The 27,245-nt window shown below is 41.6% G+C and overlaps 1 protein-coding gene across 2 annotated transcripts; it reads left to right on the forward strand.

The window, feature by feature from the left end:
- The first annotated feature begins 1,371 nt into the window (after positions 1-1,371).
- Positions 1,372-25,151, forward strand: KHDRBS1 (KH RNA binding domain containing, signal transduction associated 1). 2 transcript variants are annotated; one of them, XM_065872750.1, is made up of 9 exons: positions 1,372-1,889; positions 14,000-14,124; positions 14,744-14,860; positions 16,217-16,363; positions 19,011-19,144; positions 19,937-20,138; positions 20,606-20,673; positions 21,470-21,528; positions 23,806-25,151. In XM_065872750.1, exons 1-9 carry the CDS (start codon positions 1,508-1,510, stop codon positions 23,901-23,903), a joined length of 1,332 nt encoding a protein of 443 aa, XP_065728822.1. In that variant the 5' UTR covers positions 1,372-1,507; the 3' UTR covers positions 23,904-25,151. The 2 variants fall into 2 exon arrangements, with proteins under 2 accessions (XP_065728822.1, XP_065728830.1); XM_065872758.1 differs by lacking the exon at positions 14,744-14,860 and having other exon boundaries at positions 1,508-1,889; positions 23,806-23,903.
- The last annotated feature ends 2,094 nt before the right edge of the window (positions 25,152-27,245 follow it).

The raw sequence follows: 27,245 nt of genomic DNA on the forward strand, positions 1-27,245 counted from the left end.
TTACGGAGGGATTTGTGTTTAGTTCTCATTTCTGCTGGTGATTTGTCTCCCTACCCCCAAGAAGGCAGCCAGCCCCTAATGTTCCCTAGCTGAAGGCTTCTAAGTTTCAGATCTAAATATCAGCAGTTTCCAGGCACCAAGAAGACAATTTCCAGAAATGCTTTTGAAAAGTGTGGGCTTATTAGGGGAACTGATCCAGGAGAAGGGATGGGAGCGAGTGCTTTCAATGAGGGAAGCAAAAATCTGTGGAGGGAAGGAAAGGGTTAGAGAAGGTACCAGGTGTTTGAGAGTTTATGGGAAAGTAAAGACCTAGCTTTCATTTGCATATAGCACCCCAGGATGAGGAGAACGCTGTGGGAGACTGTCCACTATACCTTGGCCTTGAGAGCAGCGGTAAGGGTCTGTCTCTTTGAGCAAGTGTGGAATGATTTCATCGTGAAGGGCAGGAGGATTAGCACTCACATCCGTAGAAGGCGCCACCCTAATGATTACGCAGCTGGCCTCTACCCCATGTTTTTGTGGAAGAAACACGTCTGCAGAAAGCAGTACTATATGTAGAGAGCTAAAATGCTTCGCCCTTTAAGACGACTTCTCTGATCAACAACGGCTAACGTTTAAGAACCTACTATATTGGAAACCATGGGATACGTACTCCTTGGATTCCCTGCTTTGGTCTGGGGCCCTTTTCCTGGCTAGGTATCAGGTCTCCGATCTGAACCCTCCCTCTTAGTTTAACTCCTCCAATAGCCTTCAGTCTTTCCATTGACCCGTCCTTCCTCAACGTCCCCCTCTAAGCTTCCCTTCTCCACCCCTCAACTCTGAGTCAGACTCTCCTTTAGTCTTCCCTTCTCCACGCTAATCTCTCCCTCCTCTCTTTCTGCCCAAACAGCCCCAATTCTCTCTCCTTCCTCTCCCGCGTCCCCCAGGCGGGTCTTGTTTCATTTCCATACTTCAGTGACCCCTCTCCCCTCCCCCCTCCCCCACCCCATTGAGTTCCACAGCTCAGCCGTTGGAGGAGGCGTGGCCCCGCGAGCATCAGGTCTCCCGCCCCACAAGCCGCGGGCCCGCGCGCAGACAAAGACATTCCACAGCCCCCGCCCCCTCCGCGCTTTCGGCCATAAGTGGGAGGAGACACGTGTCCCTCTAGCGCCGAGTCACGAGGAAAAGAAACTAACGGAGCCCGCGGACACCCGCGCACGCGCACAAGGCTCCGGCCTGGCGGGCTCGGAGGAAAAAGGGGAGCGGGGAGGCGACTTCTTCGGGCTCCGCGGCGGTGCGCAGGCGCCGTGGCCCGACCAGGGACTTTGTTCTCCGCGGAGAAACCCAAGGGCGGTGCCGGTACTGTCTGCGCACGCGCGCTGCCTCATTTCCGGTGCTCTCTTTCGCTGGGTCGCTCGGGTCGGCTTCGGTCGCCGTCGCTCCCGCTCTCCCACCTTCGCCAACCGTCGCTCGGGCCTCCGCCGCTGCCGCGTCGCTTCCTCAATCCCTCGATCGCAAATCCTCCACAATGCAGCGCCGGGACGACCCCGCCGCGCGCATGAGCCGGTCCTCGGGCCGCAGCGGCTCCATGGACCCCTCAGGTGCCCACCCCTCGGTGCGTCAGGCGCCGTCTCGGCAGCCGCCGCTGCCTCACCGGTCCCGGGGAGGCGGAGGGGGGTCCCGGGGGGGCGCCCGGGCCTCGCCCGCCACGCAGCCGCCGCCGCTGCTGCCGCCCTCGGCCACGGGTCCCGACGCGACTGTGGGCGGTCCAGCGCCGACCCCGCTGCTGCCCCCCTCAGCCACTGCTTCGGTCAAGATGGAGCCGGAGAACAAGTACCTGCCCGAACTCATGGCCGAGAAGGACTCGCTCGACCCGTCCTTCACTCACGCCATGCAGTTGCTGACGGCAGGTAAGGGCGCCTCCGGGGTCCCTGTGGGTCGCCCGGCCACCCGGGGTCATGGGTGGTAGCGGCTTTGTTCCTCTCCCTTACCGCCCCCTGGGGAACCAGGCAGTCGTGGACTCCCCTTATCTCGTCCTCGTCTTCGGGACCCTAGGTTCTACAACTCCCATTCCGGTCCAGGGTGCGAGGGAGAATTCCTAGGCTGCAGTGGAGGCCCGAAGGGGACTTGGCGATCTCTTAGAGCAAAGATTTTGATGGATAGTGCCGCGCTCCCCGCCCCCTTGCCGACCCTTTCCCCTCCCACCTCTTGCAGCTGCCCCGCGCTCCGAGTGCTCAGATTCTTCCAGAAATGAACCTTCATCTCCCGCTTCCCCGAAAGGGGAAGCTTTTTGATCGCGGGTGGCGGTCGGCGCCTCAACTGAGGGTGTAGGAGGTGAAGGCAGCCTGAGCCGGGAGGGAGGGAGGGAGGGCCGAGGTGAGATGGGGTGAGGCTGGGGTGCCCTGTCCAGCGCGCCGCGGCCGCCGGGGCCGGGTCGGACTTCGCGGTAACTGGAGCTTGAGTTGCTCGGAGGCAGGAGCAACCTGTGGGAATCGGAGCTTGAGGTTTTCCGAATCAGATTGCTGACTTCGGCCGATAAGATGGTCAATTGCTGTAGAGCCAGGCGGTTGGATCCCTTTATTTTACAACGCGTGCTCGTCATTGGAGAAGGGAAAAACAAACCTAGAGACAGTGAAAGGGGGTGATACAGAGAGATTAAGGATGGTTTCCATGACATTCCCAGTAAGATGGGAAAAAAATTGAAAGAAGTTGCATGGTCTCCCCCCCCCTTTTTTTTGCTTCAGTCCTGAAATAGATTAGGAATAGTAGTCTTTGTTCTCTGTGTGTACACTAGCACTCCTTTTTTGCTCAAAACTGGCCATCACCTAGTCGCCTTGATTTCTCCCTGAAGCCGTCTGTTTTGCTCTCTCTTCTAGTTAAAACGTTTTAATAAGTGTATCTTATGATACCTAAATTTTATTAAGCAAATAAAAATTCACAGCATTCCAACACTGAATGAGTAGTTGGACTCTTTGGCAGGGTTGATATAATGGACACGTCCGTTATGAAAATATCATTTCCCTCCCTTTGTTCTCTGTCTCCCACCGTTGGTTAGAAGTCTTTACTTTTAAACACAGTAAAGCCTGAGGTGGTCAAGAATAAGAACATTTAGATAAACTGCTTACATTTTCAACTCTGTGCTTTGTTGTTCTATAACACAGATTGTTTGAAACATTACTGTTCATTGTGTTCTTCTGGCAAGCTCTTTGAGGGCAAGGAATGCTTTTTGTTTGTTTGTTTGTTTGTTTTGCGGTACGCGGGCCTCTCACTGTTGTGGCCTCTCCCGTTGCGGAGCACAGGCTCCGGACGCGCAGGCTCAGCGGCCATGGCTCATGGGCCCAGCCGCTCCGCGGCATGTGGGATCTTCCTGGACCGGGGCACGAACCCGTGTCCCCTGCATCGGCAGGCAGACTCTTAACCACTGCGCCACCAGGGAAGCCCCAAGGAATGCTTTTAAATCTTTATATTTTTCATATTGTCTTGCATATAGCAAACACCAGGTGTTTGAAAGCAAGTACATGCAGATTCAGGAACGTCAGACTAAATGGTATAGGTTGACTGGGTCTTATTTTTATTTCCTCCGGTCTTTAATCAGTCCATATTAAATGAGAATAAAATAACAAACTTTAGAATTTTAAGTGTTGGCTTGGGTTTGAAATTCTAACTCTTGACTAGTCACCTATTCTCGGGAAACTTTCTGAACCTCAGTAACCTCATCTGTAAAGTGGGATGGTGAGTTGTGAGGATTAAATGTTGTGTAAAAAGTACCAGCACAGTTCCCTTTGACCTGTAATCATTAGATAATAACATGTCACCAGTTTTCTCCTAGTTGTAAATTCGTGGTACTGAGTATGGTATGAAAATGCAAGCTTTTTTTGCCTTTCTGAGCACATCAAGTGTCCAGTATGGTGCTCGTCTTTTTAGTAAAAGATGGTTTCTTAGGATAGCCATCAAAAACTATTGATCCTTAAAAGTTACTTACAATTTTCACCCTTCTTACATTTTTTAAACTTGGGTACTTCCCCCCGCCACTCTTAACACCTTTTATTTTATTATTATTTTTAACATCTTTATTGGAGTGTAATTGCTTTACATTGTTGTGTTAGTTGCTGCTGTATAACAAAGTGAATCAGCTGTACATATATCTACATCCCCATGTCCCCTCCCTCTTGCGTCTCCCTCCCACCCTCCCTATCCCACCCCTCTAGGTGGTCACAAAGCACCGAGCTGATCTCCCTGTGCTATTCGGCTGCTTCCCACTAGCTATCTGTTTTACATTTGGTAGTGTATATATGCCAGTGCCTCCCTCTCATGTTGTCCCAGTTTACCCTTCCCCCTCCCCGTGTCCTTAAGTCCACTGTCTACGTGTACGTCTGAGTCTTTATTCCTGTCCTGCCCCTAGGTTTTTCAGGACCAATTTTTTTTTTTTAGATTCCATGTATATGTGTTAGCATACGGTATTTGTTTTTCTGACTTATTTCACTCTGTATGACAGATTCTAGGTCCATCCACCTCACTACATATAACTCAATTTCATTTCTTTTTATGACTGAGTAATATTCCATTGTATATATGTGCCACATCTTCTAAACTTGGGCTTTTTTGATGTCTTTTTCCTTTAACCAAATTGAATTTTAATTGGAGAAATGGGATTGAGGTAATGCTGGCTCATTGAGAAAACTAACTTGGGATATGTGAATATTTCTTAGCATGGATAAGTCTTGATATATGTTGGACCTGGCTTTGGAGATATTTTTTTGAATTGAAATACAGTTGATTTATTTTAAGATATTTTTGAATGATCTGGAAAAGTGGTCGTAGTAAAGTCAACCAATTGTGAGAAAGTGAGATTGAGAAGACAGAATAGTAGTATTTAAGCTCTGATAAGGATACAGGTAAGAAAAACACAGCTAACACTATACTGGATGCTGGACACTGGCCTGAGCACTTTACATCAAATGTTTAGTCTTCATAAGAATACTATGAGGAAGTTACTCTTATTATTCTTACTTCTACACATGAGGAAACCAAGGCAAACAGATTAAATCATTTGCCTAAGGTAACAAAATTAGTAAGCAGTGTATGGAGGATTTGAAGTCAGTCTGAGTCTGCATCCTCACACCTAACCTTCTTTGCCCCACCCCACCCCCCACTATAGTACCTGCAACAAATTGTACTCAATAAAAATAAATTTTGTGCTAAAATATTAAAAGAAAATCTGTTTCATCAGATTTTCTGAACACATCAAAGTCCTAGCCAACAGGGCAGTGAATATCACAAGGCAAGACAAAGAAGGAGGAGGAAACCCGGAGAGCAGAGCCTAGCACTGAGGACTGTGATTCCTCCGGGCAACTCTGCCTCTTTCCCAAGAGGTGCTACAAGACCCAGACCACTCTTCTTTACCAGCCACATAGCCCTCCCTGTACCTTTTCCCAGCTTTATGTTATTTTTCACTTAGCAGCATCTGATGTACCATATGTTGTAGTTAATGTGTTTGCTTGTTGGCTGCCGCTTCTTTATGACTAGAATGTCAGCTCTACCAGGGCAGGGATCTTTTGTCTGCTTTGTTCATGGCTGTATCTTCTGTTCCTTTAAGAGTGCTGCACAGAGTGGCCTCTTACTAAATATTTGATAAATGAATATTCATCCTCGTTGCATGATGGAAAAATAACGCAATTCTGAGGGATTTCGATTTTGAATATAGATTTCTATATTAGCCAAATTGATCTTCAACCACGATGACAAATGCGTTTGCAGACATACAAAGACTCTGAGGGTACCCATGCTTGTTTTCTGAAACAAAAATAATTTATATTATTTGTGTTAAATATTTACATAATAAACATAAGATGTTTTTATGTATATCAGTGTTCTTTTTTACTTTTTATAACTAGGAAAATACAAGTTAATGTAAATGACTCAGGAATAAGTAAACATTTTCAGTAGATTAACAATCCCCAGATGATCTTGAAAAGATATGCAGAAATTCATCTTCCAAAAGCATTCAGTGCAGGGACTTCCTTGGCAGTCCAGTGGTTAAGACTCCATGTTTCCACTGCAAGGGGCATGGGTTCGATCCCTGGTCAAGGCTAAGATCCCGCACGCAGTGGAGCAGCCAAAAAAAAAAACCCTCAGTGCAGAATATTTCCAGACAAAAATCTATTGAAATTTCAAAATAGTATATTTCTTTATTTTATTTAAAGTATACTACGGAAATACACCTGGATGTCCCCATTTCATTCTACAGAGCTAGCAAGACCTATTAAAACCAGAAAGTGGAATTGCAAAGGAACTATAGACCAAGTATGGCTCTTCATATCTACGGGTTCTCCATATATGTGGATTCAACCAACAGTGAATCAGAAATACTCGGGGGTGGGAGGGATTCCAAAATTTCCTAAAAGCAAAACTTGAATTGGCTTTGCGCTGGTTTACATTGTATTTACAACTATTTACATAGCATTTACATTGTATTAGACATTATAAGTAATCTAGAGATGATTTAAAGTATACAAGAGGATGTGTGTAGGTTATATGCAAGTACTATGTCATTTTATATAAGGGACTTGAACATCCTTGGATCTTGGTATGGGAGTTTGGTCCTGGGACACCAAGGGATGACTGTGTAGGTATAAGTATAAATATTAGGAAAAAAAGAGGCAGAATTTATCATTATTTGCAACAACTTCATGGTTGTTTACCTAGGAAAATGGTGAGTGATGTGGCTGATTACAAGGTAAAGATGTATAAATCAGTAGCTTTCTGATACAGAAGCAGTAGCCAATTAGAAAAGAATTGACAAAATGATCTCATTTTTTAGAATAGCAAAAACTTCGGGATAGGCAATAAAAATCAATTCAAAATGTATGTGAATATTCATAACAAACAATAACAATCTGTAACCTTTGTAGAGCATATAACATGTGCCATGACCTGTGGTACTCATTAATTCCATCTTCATGGCCATTCTATGAGGCAGGAAGAATTTTTATCTCAATATTACAGATGAGGAATATTGTGATCACATATTGTCGACTTAAAATTTTATTGAAAGTGGTAAACGAAGATGTGAATAAAAAGAAATATGCCATGTCCTGGTGGGAGGAGGAACTAGTCTTATAAAGATGACAACTTTTAAATTAACATGTTGGTTTTTTGCATTTTTCAAACTAATTCCAAACTGGATTTATTTTTTTCAACTTGACATATTGAATATAAAGTAGCTAAAAGAGAGAGACAACAAGGAGTTGTACTGTATAGCACTGGGAACTATATTCAATATCCTGTGATAAGCCATAATGGAAAAGAATATGAAAAAGAATATATATGTGTATTACTGAGTCACTTTGCTATACAGCAGAAATTAAACACAACTTTGTGAATGTACTATACTTCAATACAATTTTTAAGTAGCTAAAAGAGTAAATGAAGATAAATAAAAAAAATTTTGGAGACAGGAGAATAATGAAAACCTGCTACATTGACAGAAATGAAGTCAAACAAGACTTAGTGCTTGAGGGGATGTGGATTAGGAGGAACAGTGCTGGTAGAAGTGTGAATTGGTAGAACCACTTTGGATAACAGTTCGGCATTTCCTTTGAAAGCTGAACATTCAAATTCTTTAAATTGAGCAACGTTATTCCTAGGAATGTACTCAAAGAAACTCTTGCCTGTGAATGTCTCACTCATAAAATAGTGCACTTTGTTTCACCATTGATTGGATACTGTGAGATTTTCAAAATAGAATACTTAATACAGCAGTGAAAATGAAAACTATAGCTGAATGCCACAAGATGGAGAAATCTTGGAAATCTAATGTTAGGTGGAAAAGTCAATCCCATAAGGCTACATACCTATGGTACAATACTGTTTTTTTATTATTTTTTTTTATTTTAGTTTATTTATTTTTGGCTGTGTTGGGTCTTTGTGGCTGCATGTGGGCTTTCTCTAGTTGCGGCGAGTGGGGACCCCTCTTAATTGCAGTGCACAGGCTTCTCATTGTGGTGGCTTCTCTTGTTGCAGAGCATGGACTCTAGGCACGCAGGCTCAGTAGTTGTGGCTTGCAGGCTTCAGTAGTTGTGGCACGTGGGCTCTACAGCGCAGGCTCAGTAGTTGTGGCACGTGGGCTTAGTTGCTCCGCGGCATGTGGGATCTTCCTGGACCAGGGCTTGAACCCGTGTCCCCTGCATTGGCAGGCGGATTCTTAACCACTGTGCCACCAGGGAAGCCCTACAATACTGTTTTTATGGAACATAATACTAGCAAAATTAAGTAAAATATCGTTAGCGTGCATAGGTCTGTGATAAAGCAGTTTTTAACAAAACTAAACATGTGTTTACCATACGACTCAGCAGTTGTACTCTTGGGCATTTATCCCAGAAAAATTAAAACTTATGTTCATATGAAACCTGTACGTGAATGTTCATAGCAGCTTTAGCCAAAAAACTGGAAATAACCCGTATGTCTCCAATTGATGAATAGTTTAGCTGTGGTACATCTATACCATGGAATACTACAACAAGAAGAAATGAACTATTGATAAATGAAACAACTTGGATGGATCTCAAGAGATTTTTTTTGGTCAGGCCGCACAGCTTTCAGGATCTTAGTTCCCTGACCAGGGATTGAACCTGGGCCCTGGCAGTGAAAGTGCCAGGTCCTAACCACTGGACCTCCAGGGAATTCCCTCGAGAATTATGCTGAATGAAAAACCCAATCTCAAAAGGTTACACACTGTACAATTCCATTAGTTTAACATTCTTGAAAAGATAAAATAATAGAGATGGAGAACATTAGTGGTTGCCAATGTTGGGGAGAGAGGAAAGGAGGTGACTGTGGCTATAAAAGGGTAGCATGAGGGATCTTTGTGGTGGAACTGTTCTGTACTGAGACTGTGGTGGTGGTCACATGATTAAATTGCAGAGAACTAAGCAAACATACACACACACACACATAAGTACATGCAAAACTGGTGAGATCTGAGTAAAGTCAGTAAGATTGTATTAATGTGAATTTTCTGGTTATGATATTATAGATATGCAAAATGTTATGGAGAATAGTGGGTGAAGGATATACGAGATCTCATATTTCTGACAACTGCATATAAATCTACAGTTATCTCAAAAGAAAGTGGTTTGTTGTTTTGTTTTGTTTTTAAGAGAAAAAAAGGCTTAAACTCTGAAGTTGTACCCTAAGAGATTTAGGAGACTATGGTCGATATGCCATAATAGGGTTTGCCGCTATCCTGGAATGTGGGAATTGAGCCCCTTACAGTGCTCTTAACTCAGTCTTTGAGGGATTTTTTTTTTGAGCCAGTACCCACCCTTAGTCAACACTGTGTGTAAAATACTGTGTTGGTATCTTTTTCTGGGGAGCTAGTCTGTAGGGGCTCATGACCCCAAACCAGATTAAGAACCTATAACTCGGTGCTCTTGCTTTAAATAATAAATAATTTGAAAAATGAAAAAAATGGAGTGGTTTTATACAAAATTAATGAACTTACTGGATTTGTGATTCCAAAAGGATTTACCAACAGAAAAGATACAGGGCAAAGAACTATAAATTTGGGAATGATGAAGTTATATGAGTCGTTAAGGGAAGTTAGGGGGTGTTAATGGTACATTTCTTTAATTTGGTAAATGTTTATAGATGCCTGTTGTCTAGTAGACACTGTACTATAATTGCAGTTAGTTTAATAATGGCAAGGGTCCAGAAATTTTTCATAGCAGGGGAAGGTGTGCTGTCCTTAGATGTATGAACCAAATACATTGATAGTCTGGAGGAGGGCATGACACCTGACCTTTTGGAGCAGATATCATATGAATCTTGCCCTCCTAGAAGCACTATCTCTGGATGTCTTAGTCAGAAAATCTTGCTTGTCTTGCTCCTTATCACATGTTCAGTTAATGGAATGTACATGATAGCCATTTTTAGTTAAGCCAGTCCAGTTGATAAAATCTGTATATAATTTTTTTCAAACTTCTCTTGTATTAACAGTTTTGTGTTCCTTAACTCTTTCTTCAATTAAAAAAAAATCCTCCTTTTTAAAAGTAAGAAGGAAGACCAAATGAGGTTTAATGACTTGCCCAAGGTCACACAGCAAGCATGTAGCAGAGCTGGGAGTCAAACCCAGTTCTGTTTAGCTTCAAAACTCAGGTTCTTTCCTCTCAGTCATACATTTAAGAAACAGTTCTCATCCTTTGGAACTAACAGTCTGGTTGTGATAACACCTACCAAAAAAAGGAAAGATTAAGTTATAGTAAAAGAGTAGAAGAAAAGCCACGAGATTTGTTGAATTTGCTCTGACTGACGTTAAGGAATAACCTGGGTTTAAATACCTGCTCTGTCACTAATTTTGTGATCTTGGACAAGATTTCTTCACTAGTTAAGTGGGAATAATCCTGGTTATAAAGACAAAGGGAAACAATAAATACAAAGTTCCTGACACATAAAAGGCACTTGGTAAGATATGATTATTGTCAGCATCTAACTTTGAAGCAAATGGGTCACCTCTCTGTGTTGTTTACACCTTAGCTTTTCTTTCTTTGACTCTTGAGATATCCAGGGTCTCCAGAGGCCCAAGCAAAGATCTTTTAAAGGAGTCAATTTCAGGGCTTCCCTGGCGGCGCAGTGGTTGAGAATCTGCCTGCTAATGCAGGGGACACGGGTTCGAGCCCTGGTCTGGGAAGATCCCACATGCCGCGGAGCAACTAGGCCCGTGAGCCACAACTACTGAGCCTGCGCGTCTGGAGCCCGTGCTCTGCAACAAGAGAGGCCGCGATAGTGAGAGGCCTGTGCACCGCGATGAAGAGTGGCCCCTGCTTGCCACAACTAGAGAAAGCCCTGGCACAGAATCGAAGACCCAACACAGCTGAAAGTAAACAAATAAATTAAAAAAAAAAAAAAAAGTAAAGGAGTCAATTTCAGAAGATTGTCTAGAAAGTACTTTTGCCTGAGGGTGAGGCATTTTTAGGAAGCTTCTCTTTGACTTTATTTTCTTCCCATTACAGCCTGCTCCTTAGCCCTCCACAAGAAGTGAGGCCAAGAAGAGAAATTGAAAAAGAAAAACGGAGAAAAAAAAAAAGAATTGAAAAAGAAAAGAAAGATCAGGCAGCTGAACATCTGAGGCACACGCAGAGCCCTCTTGTTGTCTTTAGCTGCATGACCGTGTCTGGGGGTATAAGCAGTACTTCCCAAAACTTCACAGAATCAGCTCTTTTTTGCTTAAAGTGCCCCCCACAACTCCTCACTGAAAGGCAATAATAAAAGCATGAGGTTTGAAGTTAGAGAAAGCCTGGGTTTTAATCCTTACTCTCTTACTACTTTAACAGCTTTGTGACTTAGAGATTTAACTTCTCTGATTTTGTTTCCTCAGTTATAAAATGGGGATAGTACCAGCTACTTCACTGAGTTACTTTTTAGGATAAATGAGGTAATATGTGTATGGAGTTTGATACATTGTAGGCATTTAATAAATATTTGGTCCTTCCCCTTCCAAACATGGAAGACCACCCTTCTTGAAGGCTCAAGTTGCTTCTTATTCTTTTGCTTTCTAGGCTAACCCCCTGATTGTTTTATCTTTTCAGTTCTGTTTTACTTAAATCATTGTTCTCTGAATTCTCTAAAAATGCTTTAACGTTATTTTTTAAATTGTGAGGTAAGTGGACAAGGGGATCCTAATTAAGATCTGCCTAGTTCAAAATATAGCAGAAGGATCCATGTTATAGAAAGGTCTTAAATTCACGGGGCACATTACATTGATATTAAACAAACCTTTCTACTGGGTTCAATTTTTGCATCCCTGCTTCCTATGGGAGTACAGATTAACAGACTTTGAGTCTTATCTTCTTGTTCTAACCAATTAAAGTTTCCAGAAAGTGGTATAAAGTACAGCTGAAGGGCCTAACTAGATGGCAGCAATTAGGACACACGGAGAGACATAGTTAAGATGAATGAAGTATGTAATTTGTTCCACATATTTAGAAGCTCCTCAGTGATGTTTTCAGATTAGAAACGTGGCATCTTTGTTCCTGTGGACTTTGGAAGATTGAGTACCCAGTTTCCCAGCCCAGAAACTCAAGAGGTGTGTTCAGAGGTGGTAGGCTCAAAACTAGAGACTACAAAAAGTTAATATTAGTAGTAAGTGGGAAGGGGTGGGGTCAGGATACACTACCAGTGAAACAGTAAACAAATAGGTGTTGAATGAAGAAGCATTTAGTCTGTTGATTGTAAGGTTAAATTTGTTTTCTATTCCAAGCAATGAAAAATAGGAGTGCAAAGAGCACTGTCATTTACCATTCTTATAAGAGTGTAACATCTAAAATTGGGCTTTTTAATAAACAGAAGCCTTCAGTTTGAAATTCTGAACTCTGTAGTCTGTCAGTCTCAGTAACTTTCCTTCATCCGTGTACTTTACAGCTGGACTTAGTCTAAACAGTTCTTTTTTTTAATTGTTAAAGGTTTAGATTTGCAGTATGTGTTTGAAGTCGTATGTCTTTATACAGAACTGGTGGTTTTCAAAGTGTGGTCCCTAGAGCAGCAATATCAGCATCACCTGCTAACTTGTTACAAATGCAAACTCCTAACACAATCCCAGACTGGAATTGGAGCCCAGCAGTCTAGTTTAACAAACCCTCCAGGTGATTCGTTGAAGTTTGAGAACACTTGCCTTAAAATTATAGAAGAAACACTGGAAATGTTATATAAGGAGAACATTCTGTGTTAGTTAGAATGTTCCACTAATTTTAGGGAGTATAATTTTTTTGGTTGTTGTTGTTCTCAGTGGACCATAGTATATAACCTTTTAGTTGCTGCTTTTCATTGCCTCCATACTTGGCCCCCATCTCTGTTAGTACTCCTGTTGTAGCATTTAACTATACTTCATTGCTGACTTCATAGACTGGGAACTCTAGTATATAAACATAGTGGAGATTGGGACCATGTTTCACGTGATCTGTTGTTTCTCATATACTTTACAGGACAAGGTGCCTGGCTCTTAGTAAGTCTTCCATAGTGGTTAGTGATCATACCTGTATCTGTCTCTTCATGTGCCTCTCCATAGGAAGCACTCAAACACTTGCAGTCACTGAATGAATGGATGGATGGGTGAATGAAGTTCCCTAATGACAGAAAATCTTTTTGGTTGCTAAGGTTCTAGCTGATGAAGCTGTCTTAACCCATGAATTGAAATTATTTTGGTGCATTTTTTCCTTTAGGACACTGAGTGAATTTGGGCTAGATAGTGTTCAGTATATATTAAAACACTTCCTGAGGAATGGGCTTTTGGGACTTCCCTGGCGATCCCATGGTTAAGACTCCACACTTCCACTGCAGGGGGCTCAGATTTGATTGCTGGTCGGGGAACTAAGATCCCACCTGCCAAAAGAAAAAAAAGAAAGAAAGAAAGAAATGGGCTTTAATTAGCATGTTTACATATGTTATTTTATTCTGTCTTTATAGTAACCTCATGAGGTAGATATTGCCTCCATTTTACAATGAGGAAACCAAAATTCAGAGCAATTAAAAAATTTTTCAGAGTTCACACAACTGGTGAGTGGCAGAGTAAAAACCAGATCTTTCAGACTCTTAAGGATTACTACTATCCAAAGCACTACTGTTACAGAATTTTAATGGGACTCTCGGTTGTGTATTTAAATTATTGACTTTGTCTCTTCATTAAGATATGACTTTGTACTTTTTTCTTGATGCAGATTTTAATTTTTTTTGTTCGTTTATCCCCTTTTTCCCAATTCACTGCTAAATCCATTTTGTGTTAAGAACATTTGAATGTCTCTGTAGAGGTTTCCACTAGAAGTGGAAGAGCAGACTGCTCTTATTAGAAGCAGGCTTTGGGTTTCCTAGTTAGCTTCATCTAGCTTTGGTGCTTTCACCCAGTCTCCATTTGAAATTAGCACTTTCTCATTACACAGTACTCTGTGTTATTGCTTTAAGCTGAGCAGACTCAGAATTTTGCCTTTATTTAAAAGAAAAAACTAAATTAAATTCTGTTTGTCCTATTCAGAAATTGAGAAGATTCAGAAAGGGGATTCAAAAAAGGATGATGAGGAGAATTACTTGGATTTATTTTCTCACAAGAACATGAAGCTGAAGGAGAGGGTTCTGATACCTGTCAAGCAGTATCCCAAGGTAAGGGAAAGAGTGCCTCACTTTGAGTTGTCTTTGTAGTATGAGAGTATGTAGTACGTCTTGTAGCGTGGGCTGTAGCAGAAGACTTACAGAGATTTTGATGTGTCAGAAACTTAAGCTGGTGAAGGTTCTGTCCCATATATGTATCTGGCAGTTGAAACATGCAAGTGCGTCACTAATAGCATAGCTATAGCCAGGATGGAAATATAATCATCTTTTTTTATCAAAAAAAAAAATTTTTTTTTTCTCAAAGTTTTTTTTTTTGGAAAGCAACTAGTTATATTTAGTTTATCAAACCAGTACTACCAAAGGGTACCATATGTCTGTTCTGTTCTGAAGTAACTGGCTTTAAAATATTTATGTAAAAGTATGAAGGGTTGCAGTGTGATATGGAAAGAGTGCCAAACTACATCAGGAAATTCAAGTCTAAGAACTGCCACTTTCCAGTTGTATAACCGTAGGCTAATCACTTTATCCATACAGCCTCAGTATAATACTTCAGTAAAAAGGGAGTGGTAATACTCTACCTATTTTACAGGATTATTGAAGATAAATAATACGTGTGAAAATATTTTATAGGAACATATGTGTTTAGAAATCTGTCTTTATTTTCTGTCAGTTCAATTTTGTGGGGAAGATCCTTGGACCACAAGGGAATACAATCAAAAGACTGCAAGAAGAGACTGGTGCAAAGATTTCTGTGTTGGGAAAGGGCTCAATGAGAGACAAGGCCAAGGTAAGCTCACATTAATGAGGCAAGAAGACACCCTAATGCCTTCCAGTAGCCCAGAGTCCAGTATAGATTCCTTATGGAAGTTAGCACTTGCGTATGTACGGAATGTGATTCTCTTAAATTTGCATTGGATATAAGAGATTATAGACCAGTTAATTCACTTCTTTGGCAACGCTGGAAGAACCTAGGTGTGCCCTGGTAATTGTTTTCTTTCTGACTTTGACTGCATAGTAATGGAAACAGCAGTAGCAACTTTGGCATTAGTAAGCTTATCTATGAAAACTTGGAAGGGGAGCTGGATGTACTGAAACTTACTGAGACTGAAGACACTAAAATGTGAGCAGCACATTCCCTTTTCAGTAATGTGGAAAAGTGAGAGCACTAGTCTTGTGAGTGCAGGTGAGTCTGAGGATTAGTTGCCTGGTTTGTTTTATAGCCAGCTGGAATGTGAGGCTTTCTAAAAGAAGATATTACAAAAGGAACCATGAGTAATCCTAACAACAGAACCTAATGCTTATTTTTTTTTCCATGCCATAGCCCCATACTCTTTATGCTCTTTGTAAGTGTGGAGAAACTTACCACCGAAACAGAATAGTCTTAGCTTTCTAGGGCCTCTTACTGTTGTGGCCTCTCCCGTTGCGGAGCACAGGCTCCGGATGTGCAGGCTCAGCAGCCATGGCTCACGGGCCCAGCCGCTCCACGGCATGTGGGATCTTCCCGGACCGGGGCATGAACCCATGTCCCCTGCATCGGCAGGCGGACTGTCAACCACCGCACCACCAGGGAAGCCCCAGGCCTCCTTTTATGCAGCCTAATTGACAAACATGTTTTCTCAGACCTTCTTTTGTCCACTCACATTTCCCACTAGATGAATACAGTTAGGGCTGAGGTATGTTATTCTAGCTAATGAGATTTACATGAGATTTTCTTCTCTCTGTCCTGACTTCTTTCCTTCCCTAGAACTTCCCAGACCATATAAGCAGATAAGAAGAGCTGGTGATTAAGAGCTCTACCAGGGATTTAAAAGCAAATGCTTGGCAATAAATGAGTGAATGGATGAATGCTTGGCAAACAGCTGTTGCCTGAATGGAAACTGGAAATAAGTTTGTCTCTTGTATACCTTCTAATAAGAGCTCCAGTGAATACACCAGTGATTTAAAACAGAAGAGCAGCAGACTAATTGCAGGTTTAGCAGACTGTGTAAATTACTATTCTCCAGAGTTTGTTTTGCTTTTTTCTTACACTTTTCTATTTTTTTAGGTGTTGGGGTCATTTCTCAATGTCTCTTTGGCCTAGAGGTAAAGGTGTCATTTTCTCCCTAGTCCAAGTGATGCGATGTTTTTGTGCATCTTTCCACAGGAGGAAGAGCTGCGCAAAGGTGGAGACCCCAAATATGCCCACTTGAATATGGATCTGCATGTCTTCATTGAAGTTTTTGGACCCCCGTGTGAGGCTTATGCTCTTATGGCCCATGCTATGGAGGAAGTCAAGAAGTTTCTAGTACCAGTAAGGAAATCTATATCCTGTATCTTTTGAGCAAGAGAAAACTGGGATCTTGTGCTTATTGCTAAGGCAGGGTTTCTTATCCAGGGTGTCTGCATAACCTGAAATTACATACCAAATTCTTCGTTTATGTTCATTTTTCTGAGGTGGTCCATTATTTGTATCTGGTTTTCAAACCACTGTGCCCCAAGGCCACTCTCCCACTCCACGTCTAATGTGGTTTTAGTTGTATACTAGTATCTTTTGTCAATATTTTGGATCCACAGTGTGTCTGGCATTTTAACATCTGGTTAACAGAGATTTAACAGGATCTTCACTAAATTGTGCATTTTGGTGCTAGAGTGGAACCAGAAGGTTATGATAGGAAAATGACTAAGGTGGTCATAATCCCCTGCACTTTAGGGGGGTTTTATTCTAGACTCTAGAGAGTCTAGATGATAACAGCAAGAAGCCTCTAGTCTCCAGTGTTAATGGATTGAATTCCGACCTGAGTGCATTCAGGGCTTTCTCTCCTGGAGGAGTTTACTCAAGTAGAGATGATTTGAAAGAGGCATGATGATTATAGGCTTAACTGTTGATAATATTAAACAGATTGGTGTACAGCTCCTTTCAGAATGTAACTAAGGCCTTGGAAGAATTGGAACAGACCAGGTTACCTGTCTTGCTTATTATTATCTGGTCAGAGATTTCATTCTTTGAGTAAGTAGAAAATGATGAATTTTTGCCATTTGGCAAGAACTGTTAGTTTTCAGAGTTACTCTGAAAACTACTTACTGTTGAATATTTAATAACCAAGTATGAATCTGGAACCTTAAGAAGCATTTGGAGTACTATTCAGCTAGAATTGAGTAAGCATCATAGTTTCATCACTAAGAGGAGGTGATATATATAGTTCCTGGTTTTCTTGTATATGTAAAATGAGGGAGTTGGAACTGTGTCAGCATGTGAGAATTGGTAGAGCAAAAATTCATAGGGCATGTGTACCTGTAATGCTGAGCTCCAAGGATTCCAACACTGTCTTAAATGTCTCAGCAGCTGCTTTGCTTCTAAATATCTCGTCATCATTAGAGTGTTCAACATGAAACAGCCAATTTAAAATATCCTAGGAAAAACTCGGAGCTCGTAAATTTTCCCTTGAGGATATGCTTTTTACTCTTTGAGGTATATGTCGAAGCATCCTGAGCCATCCGTTTTCTGCAGGACTGCAGGGGAATGCCCATCTCCTCTTTATCATTAGTCTCAGCGTATTTCTCGAAAGGGCTAGGCTTATAAGGCTTCCATGTTAGTGGATCTTCAAAAGAGAAGCCTGCCAGGGAGGTCTGGGTTTCCTCAGTGTTGCTGTGGCAGTTAGAGGAATACGAGCAAATGGCCCATCATTGGTCCCTTGATTCTCCAATGTGAATCTCAACCAGCAGAAATGTGTACGGTAGGAGGAGGTGAAGAGTTGGTGAGGGGGCGCATCTCTGTGGTGACTAGAATCTTCTAAAAGCTGTATACACCTGGAATATATAAAAATGCATGAAGTTAAGACTGAGTGATTCTCTTCAGGAAATATGTGAAAAGATTTGCAAATGGCATTTGGCTCAATTCTTCCCCCTTATGAAGAAAAAAAGTGAGCCTGTTTTTGCGTCCATGACCAGAGCCCTCCGTTTTCCCCTTAGAACCTGGTACAGTAGGAAGAGCACTGGACTGGGAGCTTTATCTGCATCATCTTGGACAAGTTATTATATCACTTTTCTGAGCCTCAGGTTCCTTGTTCATCCCAAGCATTTGTTAAGTATCTGGTAGGTGCCTAATACTATGCTTGGGTCTGAAGTTACAAAAATGGCTCTTGAAGAGCTCACAACCTAGTGAGAAAGACATACAAACAATTCCACAGTGATGTGGTAAGTGCTTAGAGAAAATTACATGGTGCTGTGGGAAAAGAGGAGGGAGTGAGGGGTTGGCATCAAGAGAAAGTTTTTCAAAAGAGGTGAGGTAATATTTTAGATTAAATCTTGTGAGAGTTAGAGTCCCTCAGGTGGACAAAAAAAGGCAATAACATAGTCTGATGATTCAAAGCCTAGATTTTGGAGACAGGTAATTCTGAATTTACTTGTAGAATCTGCCACTTACTAGCTCTGTGTCCTTAGACTGATTGCTTTATACTTCCCGAATCTGTTTTCCCAAATGTAAAATGGGAAGATCTGCCTATTTCAGGGTTAATTTGAAGATTAAACTGAAAACCCTATGTAAAGTTTATTATATGGTACCCAGCCGTAGAACTTAATTAATGGTAGTGGCTTTTATTATTCTAGAAAGAGGAAACTATTTGCAAGAGTGGCTGTTTAAGAGTGTGCCGTGTTCTGAACTGTACATTGTTCAGCATGGCTTGAAAGGAGGTTATACATGGAGAGAGGATGGAAGTGATCTGAAGAGCTAGGCAGGGACCACATCGTGAAGAACTTCATCTGAATAATGAGGGGTCTACCATCAAGACTCTCCTCCAAGAGGTGACAGGTAGAGTGCCACTTGACTTCAGAGAATGAATGACCTGAGACTTCATCTGGGCTTTCAAAGTTGTTCTTAGCATCCAAGGCCCGCATGGGCTAGATGACTGCTCAGCAGAAGGTAGAGAATAACACTCCTTCCCATTATCTTTTATCCACAGGATATGATGGATGATATCTGCCAGGAGCAGTTCCTAGAGCTCTCCTACTTGAATGGAGTACCAGAGCCCTCTCGCGGACGTGGGGTGCCGGTGAGAGGCCGGGGAGCTGCACCTCCTCCTCCACCTGTTCCCAGGTATAAATAATGGAGACAGCTAGAAATGGGATGTGAATTTGACTGCTGGTACCATCTCTGTTTTACTGGTGCCCTTATCTCCAGCTTAGAAAGGGTCTCAGGATTTGTATGTTGCATCAGGAGTAGAGTTCTAGGGAGTTCCCTGGTGGTCTAGTGGTTAGGATTTGGCGCTTTCACTGCTGTGGTCCAGGTTCAATACTTGGTCGGGAAACTGAGATCCTGTAAGCCACATGGCACGGCCAAAAAAAAAAAAAAGAGTTCTAGATCTTCGTCACTTTGACTATAATCAGGTACAGCAGTCCTGAAGCTTTAGGACTTCAGGACTAAAGCTTTTAAAAAAAGCTTTTTTAACTTTTGGACAGTTTTAGCATTTTTAAATGGTCTTTGACTTTAGAATTTTGCCTTTGCTGATTGACCTTTATGGACTGTTCAGACTCTCCAAGGCAGACGCTCCACTAATGAGACATTAACAGGTCCACCATGGGACCTGGGGAGCCTTACAATATGGGTCCTTTACCCACCTACGCATTCCTCTGTGTTGTTTTGTTTTGGCTGCGCTGAGTGGCTTGTGGGATCTTAGTTCCCTGACCAGGGATTGAACCCTTGCCACAGCAGTGAAATCGCCAAGTACTAACCACTGGTCCACCAGGGAACTCCCCATTCCTCTGTGTTTTGATAGTCTATTTAAGGCATTGTAAAATCTATCTAGCTCCAGAATTTGCAAACAAATCTGAACATGAAAGTAGCCTATTTATAAAAATCTCCATTTAAAATAAACTTTCTTTTTTGCAGGGGCCGAGGTGTTGGACCACCTCGGGGGGCTTTAGTGCGTGGTACACCAGTGAGAGGAGCCATCACCAGAGGTGCCACTGTGACTCGAGGAGTGCCACCCCCACCTACTGTGAGGGGTGCTCCAGCACCAAGAGCACGGACAGCAGGCATCCAGAGAATACCTTTGCCTCCACCACCTGCACCAGAAACTTATGAAGAATATGTAAGACATTCGGACAATGCCATTTCCTAATACCTAACAGGTTGCCAAAGGAAGTTGAATGACAGGGCCTTGGCCCTTGATGTAGGTGGCAGGGACTGCCTGTAAGATTTGGAATCTGCCCTCTTCTCTTGCAGTGAATGTTAAACTATGAGAAGAGTTTTCCATTTTTAAGCATGGTTTACTGTATGTATGTAGATTAAACAGGAAATAAGTTGTCCCTTGATGTTTAGTGTGTTACTAAAGGAACTCACACTACTACTGCTGATGATGTTGAAGTTCAAAAGAAACATGGTTTCTTTTTTTTTCTTTAGTCCTTTCTTTTCTTGACTATTCCACAACAGGTGTTAACATTTTGGAGGGAAATTCCATGTTCTCTTAATCCAGAAGCCCGTCATCCTCCCATGGGATATAATCACCTTACCTACTTTCCGTGATTCTGACTTTCTGTTTCATTTTATTTGTTCTAGGGATATGATGATACATATGCAGAACAGAGTTATGAAGGCTACGAAGGCTATTACAGCCAAAGCCAAGGGTGAGTCAGGCAGTAGAAATGCTGTTTCATGTCCTCGGGATGGATAAGAGGGAGTTGGAGGAACTGAGAGATTTAGGCAGCACAAATCTAAGGAGCAGGGTGGCTCACCTCTCTTGAGGGTGTCTCGTCTGCTTTTGACATCTATAAGGCACACACTTGGGTCTGCAAATTTGGATAACTGTGAATCTTAAATTATAGTGTAGAATCTGGGGCTAGCAGATGAAAAATTCCTGAGCTGTGACTACATGGAAACAAAGGGAGGAGGCCTTAAAATTATTTTGATTTATTATTAAAAAATGTCACAGCCACATTAAAGTTGCATAAAAGTTTAAAAGGATACTAGAATCCCACTGTTGTAAGTCAGGTTCTTTTCTGCTCTTTTTTTAAAAAACATTTTTAGTGTATGTGTATATATATATCTTAACTGTGATTGAAAAGGTCTCATAATTCTACAATGAGGACAGAACAGTTCTTTTCATGTTTCTTTAATCTCTTCCAGTTAGCCCTGTGAATACATGTGTATGTACACTGTGGTTAAGATTGAGCTTTTGGATTGAGCTTTTTCACTTTAAATTGTTGCTATTCGTTTTTCTTTGCTATGGTTGTCACAGTTTTTAAATGAGTGCCTAGTGTGTACATGCTTTGGAAATATTTTGTGGTTTGGAGATGGGGTAAAATGAGCATCTTTTTGTTTTATACCCACAAAAAAATGACTGAAATATGGAAGTATTGGGGAGAAAGGTAAAACTGAAACATGGTTACTACATAGCTCTAACACTCTGTCTTTGGCTTTCAGGGACTCAGAATATTATGACTATGGACATGGGGAGGTTCAAGATTCTTATGAAGCATATGGTATGTATTTATTTCTGTGTTGGGACAAAATGTGCAAGTAAGTGCCTTGGAGAATGCTGGTGACTGGATTATTGGGGGTCAGTCATGCATCTAAGGAGAAACCTCTAATAGAAGGCCAATATGTTGATAGATGTGGCAAAAGGAGTCCTGCTCTTAAATTGTGTGGTGTGCGGTAGAAAGAAGGACTTACTGAAATGAGATAGGTGTGCTATTACTCTTGGATGGCTAAGCAGATGTCCTAAACTAGGACTCAGGTCTAGGTTGGCCTGGTTGGAGCAGCAGGCTTTTCAGCTGATGTTGATTCTTTTTGTACTTTAGGCTGGGAGATGGCTAGGCCTGGGTTATGTTGCTGGGCCTTTGCTGCTGATACCTAGGCCACGGCAGTGGATAATAAGAATTTAATCATATCCAATTCTTCTGCCCCACCTCATTTTTAAAAACAATTTTGGATCTCATCATGAAGAATCTCAGTGTAAAGGAAATGCTAGCTGAAAGAAACCTAAATGGCAAGAGCAGGTTGGGGGCAGGAATAGTGTCCGTTAGATTAGAAACTGGGGGCTGAAGCCAATTCAGGGCAGTACTGGCACCAAGTTCCTTACTGTCTTGGAGACGTCTCAGTTCAGTCCTATAATCCTAAGAGAGCTATATAGATGCTGGAATGGCAGCAGGACCAAACTGCCTTTCCTGAGGCTTGGTTGAAAACACATTGCTCAGGAGTATCCTCAAGAGCCAGTTATGGCCCTGTATTAATGGGTCCCAGAGGGAGTACCATGTGGCAGTAGATGCAGAGAGAGCAGCCTTTTAAATGTGAGGTGTTTCCGGCATACCCAAGGGAAGTCCAGAGACTTTGGCAAGGGGGTCAGCAGTTGACTGTTTAAGTTACTAGCTGACAGTCTCCCTTACCCCTAACTGAAAAGAGAGAGCCTCTTAGGGTTCCCACAGACAGACTTCTCAACTCCTCAGCACAGTATGTAGTAACCAGTCAGCTGCTTGCCCAGAGAAACAGTTTTTACCAGTTCTAGCTAAATGGTACTGGACAGTTGCCATCCGTAACACTGCACTGCTCTCTGTTCATATGCCACTATTTAGAAGGGTGGTATGATTGCTCCAGGGTATTTCCCTTCATCGGTGAAGCAGCACAATGGGGCCTCTGTATGTGTTTGACTAAATTACATTTCTGTTTTGCTGGAGAAAAGACGGCACTGAAATAGGCAGGCTGCTCCTTGTTCTCCTGGTATGATGTTGCCACCGTTAATCTGTTCTGGTTTCTGCCTTTATAAGCAGAGTTAGAAAAATAAACTGTCTTGTTGGTACCCAGAAGCCACTTGGAAAGTGATGGACATATCTATTTTACTAGAGGTATAAACAGGCTTAGATAGCATAGGGCTTTGTGCAACATCCATAAAGGAGTTTTAGACCTATATTGATGGAAGCAGATGTTTGTGAATGCAAGGAGCTAGAGAAATAACAGGCCTGGGTAACATCTGGGGGTGAGTGGGAAGAATAAGCTTATAAACACAACTCATGTTCATAAGATACCAGCTCTAGTAAGTGATCATCTCTCCTGTAGGCTTTTCCCTGTCACAAAGGAAAACCATTTGAGGATGTCAGTCATGTTGTCTGGCTTCTCTGGACTATTGGCACAAAAAAGGAGATAATGAATTCTCCTAATGAGTGCTGTTAACACATCTGATTGTACTTCCCACTGCCAGAACAGTGAACCAGCTCTGCTGGTGGAGGGCTCTTGAAACGTGGCCATTGCTTGCTCTTCCCAGGGAGCCAGAGGACATTTCTCCATGGGGAAATCAGACTTGCTGTTGCATGGGAAGGGAGCTACCTGCTGCTTCCAATCTGAAAGACTTCCAGAAATTGTCACCTTACCTGAGGCTCTGTGCCAAATTGCTTTGGAAACAGGAAAGAGCATTGCAGATCCACTGAGGTCGATTTCCTCATTGTCCCAAGCAAGGTTTTGGGTTTATTCAGGTTTGGGGGCTGGAGTATAGATTATGTTGCCTATGGACATCTTCTTTCCTGGACATCACTCCAAGTTCTTCCTGAACTGTTTCCTCTGTCTGTCTACTCAAAACTGTCCTACAGTTGGAAAATTGCCTAAGCTGCTCAGGAGGGCCAAGCAGAGTAAAAAAGTAAGGACCACCCAGGAGGTGGCAAGACATTGGAAGCAGAGCAGTGTTTTTGGTGACCAGGTGACCTACGCCTGCCCATCTGGAAATGCCATTGGCACATGGGTTATAAACTGTTCTTGCTTTTTCCCCACAGGCCAAGATGACTGGAATGGGACCAGGCCGTCGCTGAAGGCCCCTCCAGCTAGGCCGGTGAAGGGAGCATACAGAGAGCACCCATATGGACGTTATTAAAAACAAACATGAGGGGAAAATATCAGTTATGAGCAAAGTTGTTACTGATTTCTTGTATCTCCCAGGATTCCTGTTGCTTTACCCACAACAGACAAGTAATTGTCTAAGTGTTTTTCTTCGTGGTCCCCTTCTTCTCCCCCACCTTACTCCATTCTTAACTCTGCATTCTGGCTTCTGTATGTAGTATTTTAAAATGAGTTAAAATAGATTTAGGAATATCGAATTAATTTTTTAAGTGTGTAGATGCTTTTTTTCTTTGTTGTTTAAATATAAACAGAAATGTACCTTTTCTAATAAAACAGAAGTTGAGTAAAAAAAAAAAAACCACAAACCTGTTAGTTTCAAAAGTGACATTGCTTGCTTAAAGGTTCTGAAGTTAAGGCTTGTTAACTTTCTCTTAGTTTTGACTTGAGGCATCCCGTAAAGTTGTAGTTGCAGAATCCCAAACTAGGCTACATTTCAAAATTCAGGGCTGTTTAAGATTTAAAATCACAAATGTTAACGGCAGTAGGTGCCACCATGTAAAAGTGAGCTCAGACGTCTCTAAAAACGTTTCCTTTAAAAGCACATGGCGGTTGAATCTTAAGGTTAAATTTTAATATGAAAGATCCTCATGAATTAAATAGTTGATGCAATTTTTAACGTTAATTGACTTAAAAACAACAACAACAAAATTAGGTTCGTAAAACTGACTTTTTCATTATGTGGGTTTTGAAATCTAGCCCCAGACATACAGTGTTGAGAGATACTTAGTGGGAAGTAGGTTTCGAAGAGGTTGATGTGGGGAGAAGGGCTGGCCACTTGAATTTGATGCAGAGCTTTTTAGTCACGAACAACCTTTCAGTAATAGTACTAATAATTAACATTTCAGTATTTAAAAAGGCAAAGTATTTTGTCCATCTGAGATTCTACACTCCATGAAAAGCTCACTTGGACACTGGGGCCAAAAGCTGATGATTTTCTTAAGTTGACGGTTGTCAATATTGAACTGTTACCAAGGTAGTTAGTCAAGTATGTCTCAACACTAGCATGATATAAAAAGGGACACTGCAGCTGAATGAAAAAGGAATCAAAATCCACTTTGTACATAAGTTAAAGTCCTAATTGGATTTGTACCGTCCTCCCATTTTGTTCTTGGAAGATTAAATGCTACATGTGTAAGTCTGCCTAAATAGGTAGCTTAAACTTATGTCAAAATGTCTGCAGCAGTTTGTCAATAAAGTTTAGTCCTTTTTTAATCAAAGTAAATGTGATGAATTGTCATTTTTTTTGGGTGGACAATAAAATAGTTTTCTCTTTCAAATAAACTTAAATTAACTCTAAAGTTAATGGGCTTGTTAAAAGTTGGAGACATTCTTAAAAGTGGTGGGGGGGTATTTTATTTTAAGTTTACCAAAAAAAAGTTTATGAGTTGTTAAGTTTTAGTTTAAAAATAACCAAAGCTTTTTCACCCCCTGGAAGTTGTTGAAAGCAGTTTTATCCAATCCTTATCACAAGCTCTAATTTTTGGAGAGAAAAATCCAACTAAGTTGAAACTTGGATTGGTTTCCATACATAGGCCTCAGTACTTAAAGTGCCAGCCATCCTAGTTTGCACCTTCCGTAGAGCCTGTAGGTGGCCCTAAGAGTGACACCAAATAATCTCTGTAAACTTGGAGAGGGATAGCACTTGCCTTTAGATAATGACAATTCAGCAAACCCTGGGTGCCCTTATGGGTTTCCCTTCCAATCCCAGAAATGTTGTTAATAAATCAACTGGGCTGGGGCAGGATGTGATGTGGCATGATAGCCTGGCTCTGAACCTCCCTCCTGAGAGACCAAGAGAGGAAATGATGGAATTGGTTGACCCTGTTTCCACTCCTCTACATTAATTCTCAGGGTTCTCATGCCTTCCCTAAGGGAGCCACCTAAACTGCTCGGGGGTGAAAAATCCTCTTGTATGAAGTGCCAAGCTGCCTGCAGCAGTGCATGATGAACATTTTTTTTCTTTTTAAAACACACCAACAAAAAAATGTATTTGTAGATTGTGATAAAGTGTAAATAACTGAATTTTCAACCGTGGTTTGAAGTCAGCTTTCAGGGCATTATGTCTTGTTTTGATGAAAAGAGATCACTCTATACCCCCCTTTTTAAAGGAAAATTATCGCAAGAGAATCAGGATGTGTAAAGCTAACATGCATCGCAAAAAACCAAAGGTAACCTAAATGTCTGATTTTAATAGCACATATTTCTCTTTTACATAAACTGTGACAGCAACTTGCATAAACAATTCTTTAGCTGTTAATTTTAATGTTAAAACTTTGCAAAACTTGTTTAATAAAAATAGCTGTAAAAAGAAAAACCATATGCTGCCGCATAAATTAGCCATAACTCTTAATAATCCTGCCCATCACAAGTGAACTGTAATGTAACCTGGGCACAAAGTCTGACATCTTAAATGACACATTGTAAAATTTCAATGACTGTAGTTTAGACCTGCTGCTCCCCAAAGTAAAGCTTTCTGCTCAGCTATTTTAAAATGTACAAGGATGTGAGCCCCTATAGGTCCCTGTATTGATATTCACAATGAAATGTTAGTTAAAATTTCTTTAAAGTTGCATGTTTCTCTCCTGTAATGTGTAAACTGCATGCAGGATCTCTATCTTTTATTTTGTATGTCTTTAGAACTTCCTCTTTAAAAGACTTATCTCTTACTTCTCCATTTTCAGGTGATTGAAAACTCCTGAGGCATTTCTTGGAGTAGAATGGGTAGTGAAGACCCATGTCAGGTATGTTAAGGTGGCTTTCTATTAAGGATATTGGACTTTTATCGTAACTAAAACAGTTTTGCCAGGTGGTAGCCTGGGAGGTAATCAATGGGCAAATCTTGCTTGTATGTACTTTGTACCATATTTACAACCTGACCATGCTTTTACGTTGGTTTACAGTCCATATTGAATTTACTTGTAATGACCAGACTGTCAGCTTACATCTCTTGACTCCCACTCTATTTTGTCAATAACCTGATAAGGTGGTGTTTCATTTGGAGTTCATTGGTTATAAGCAACAAAGTGACTGGCTCATGTAAATGAAAGGGAATTTATTGGAAGGATATTAGGGGTCCGCAGATTTAACGTGAAGGCTAGAAAATCTTGCTTGGGAACCAGAGTGGCTACAGCGAACTGGGACAGCAGTGGTAGACCACAGGAGTGGTTCTAAAGCTGGGATTAGCTCCTTGGACACTATTGCTGGAATAAGTACACTCTTAGCCATGTTTGGTTTCAAGGTTCAAGTTCTAGAGAGGCAATGTGTCAGACTGGATTAGCTTGAGTCACATGCCTGTACTTTACCAGTATGCAGTAAG

The sequence above is a fragment of the Phocoena phocoena genome, chromosome 1, assembly GCF_963924675.1.
Source record: "Phocoena phocoena chromosome 1, mPhoPho1.1, whole genome shotgun sequence".
NCBI classification, from domain to species: domain Eukaryota; kingdom Metazoa; phylum Chordata; class Mammalia; order Artiodactyla; family Phocoenidae; genus Phocoena; species Phocoena phocoena.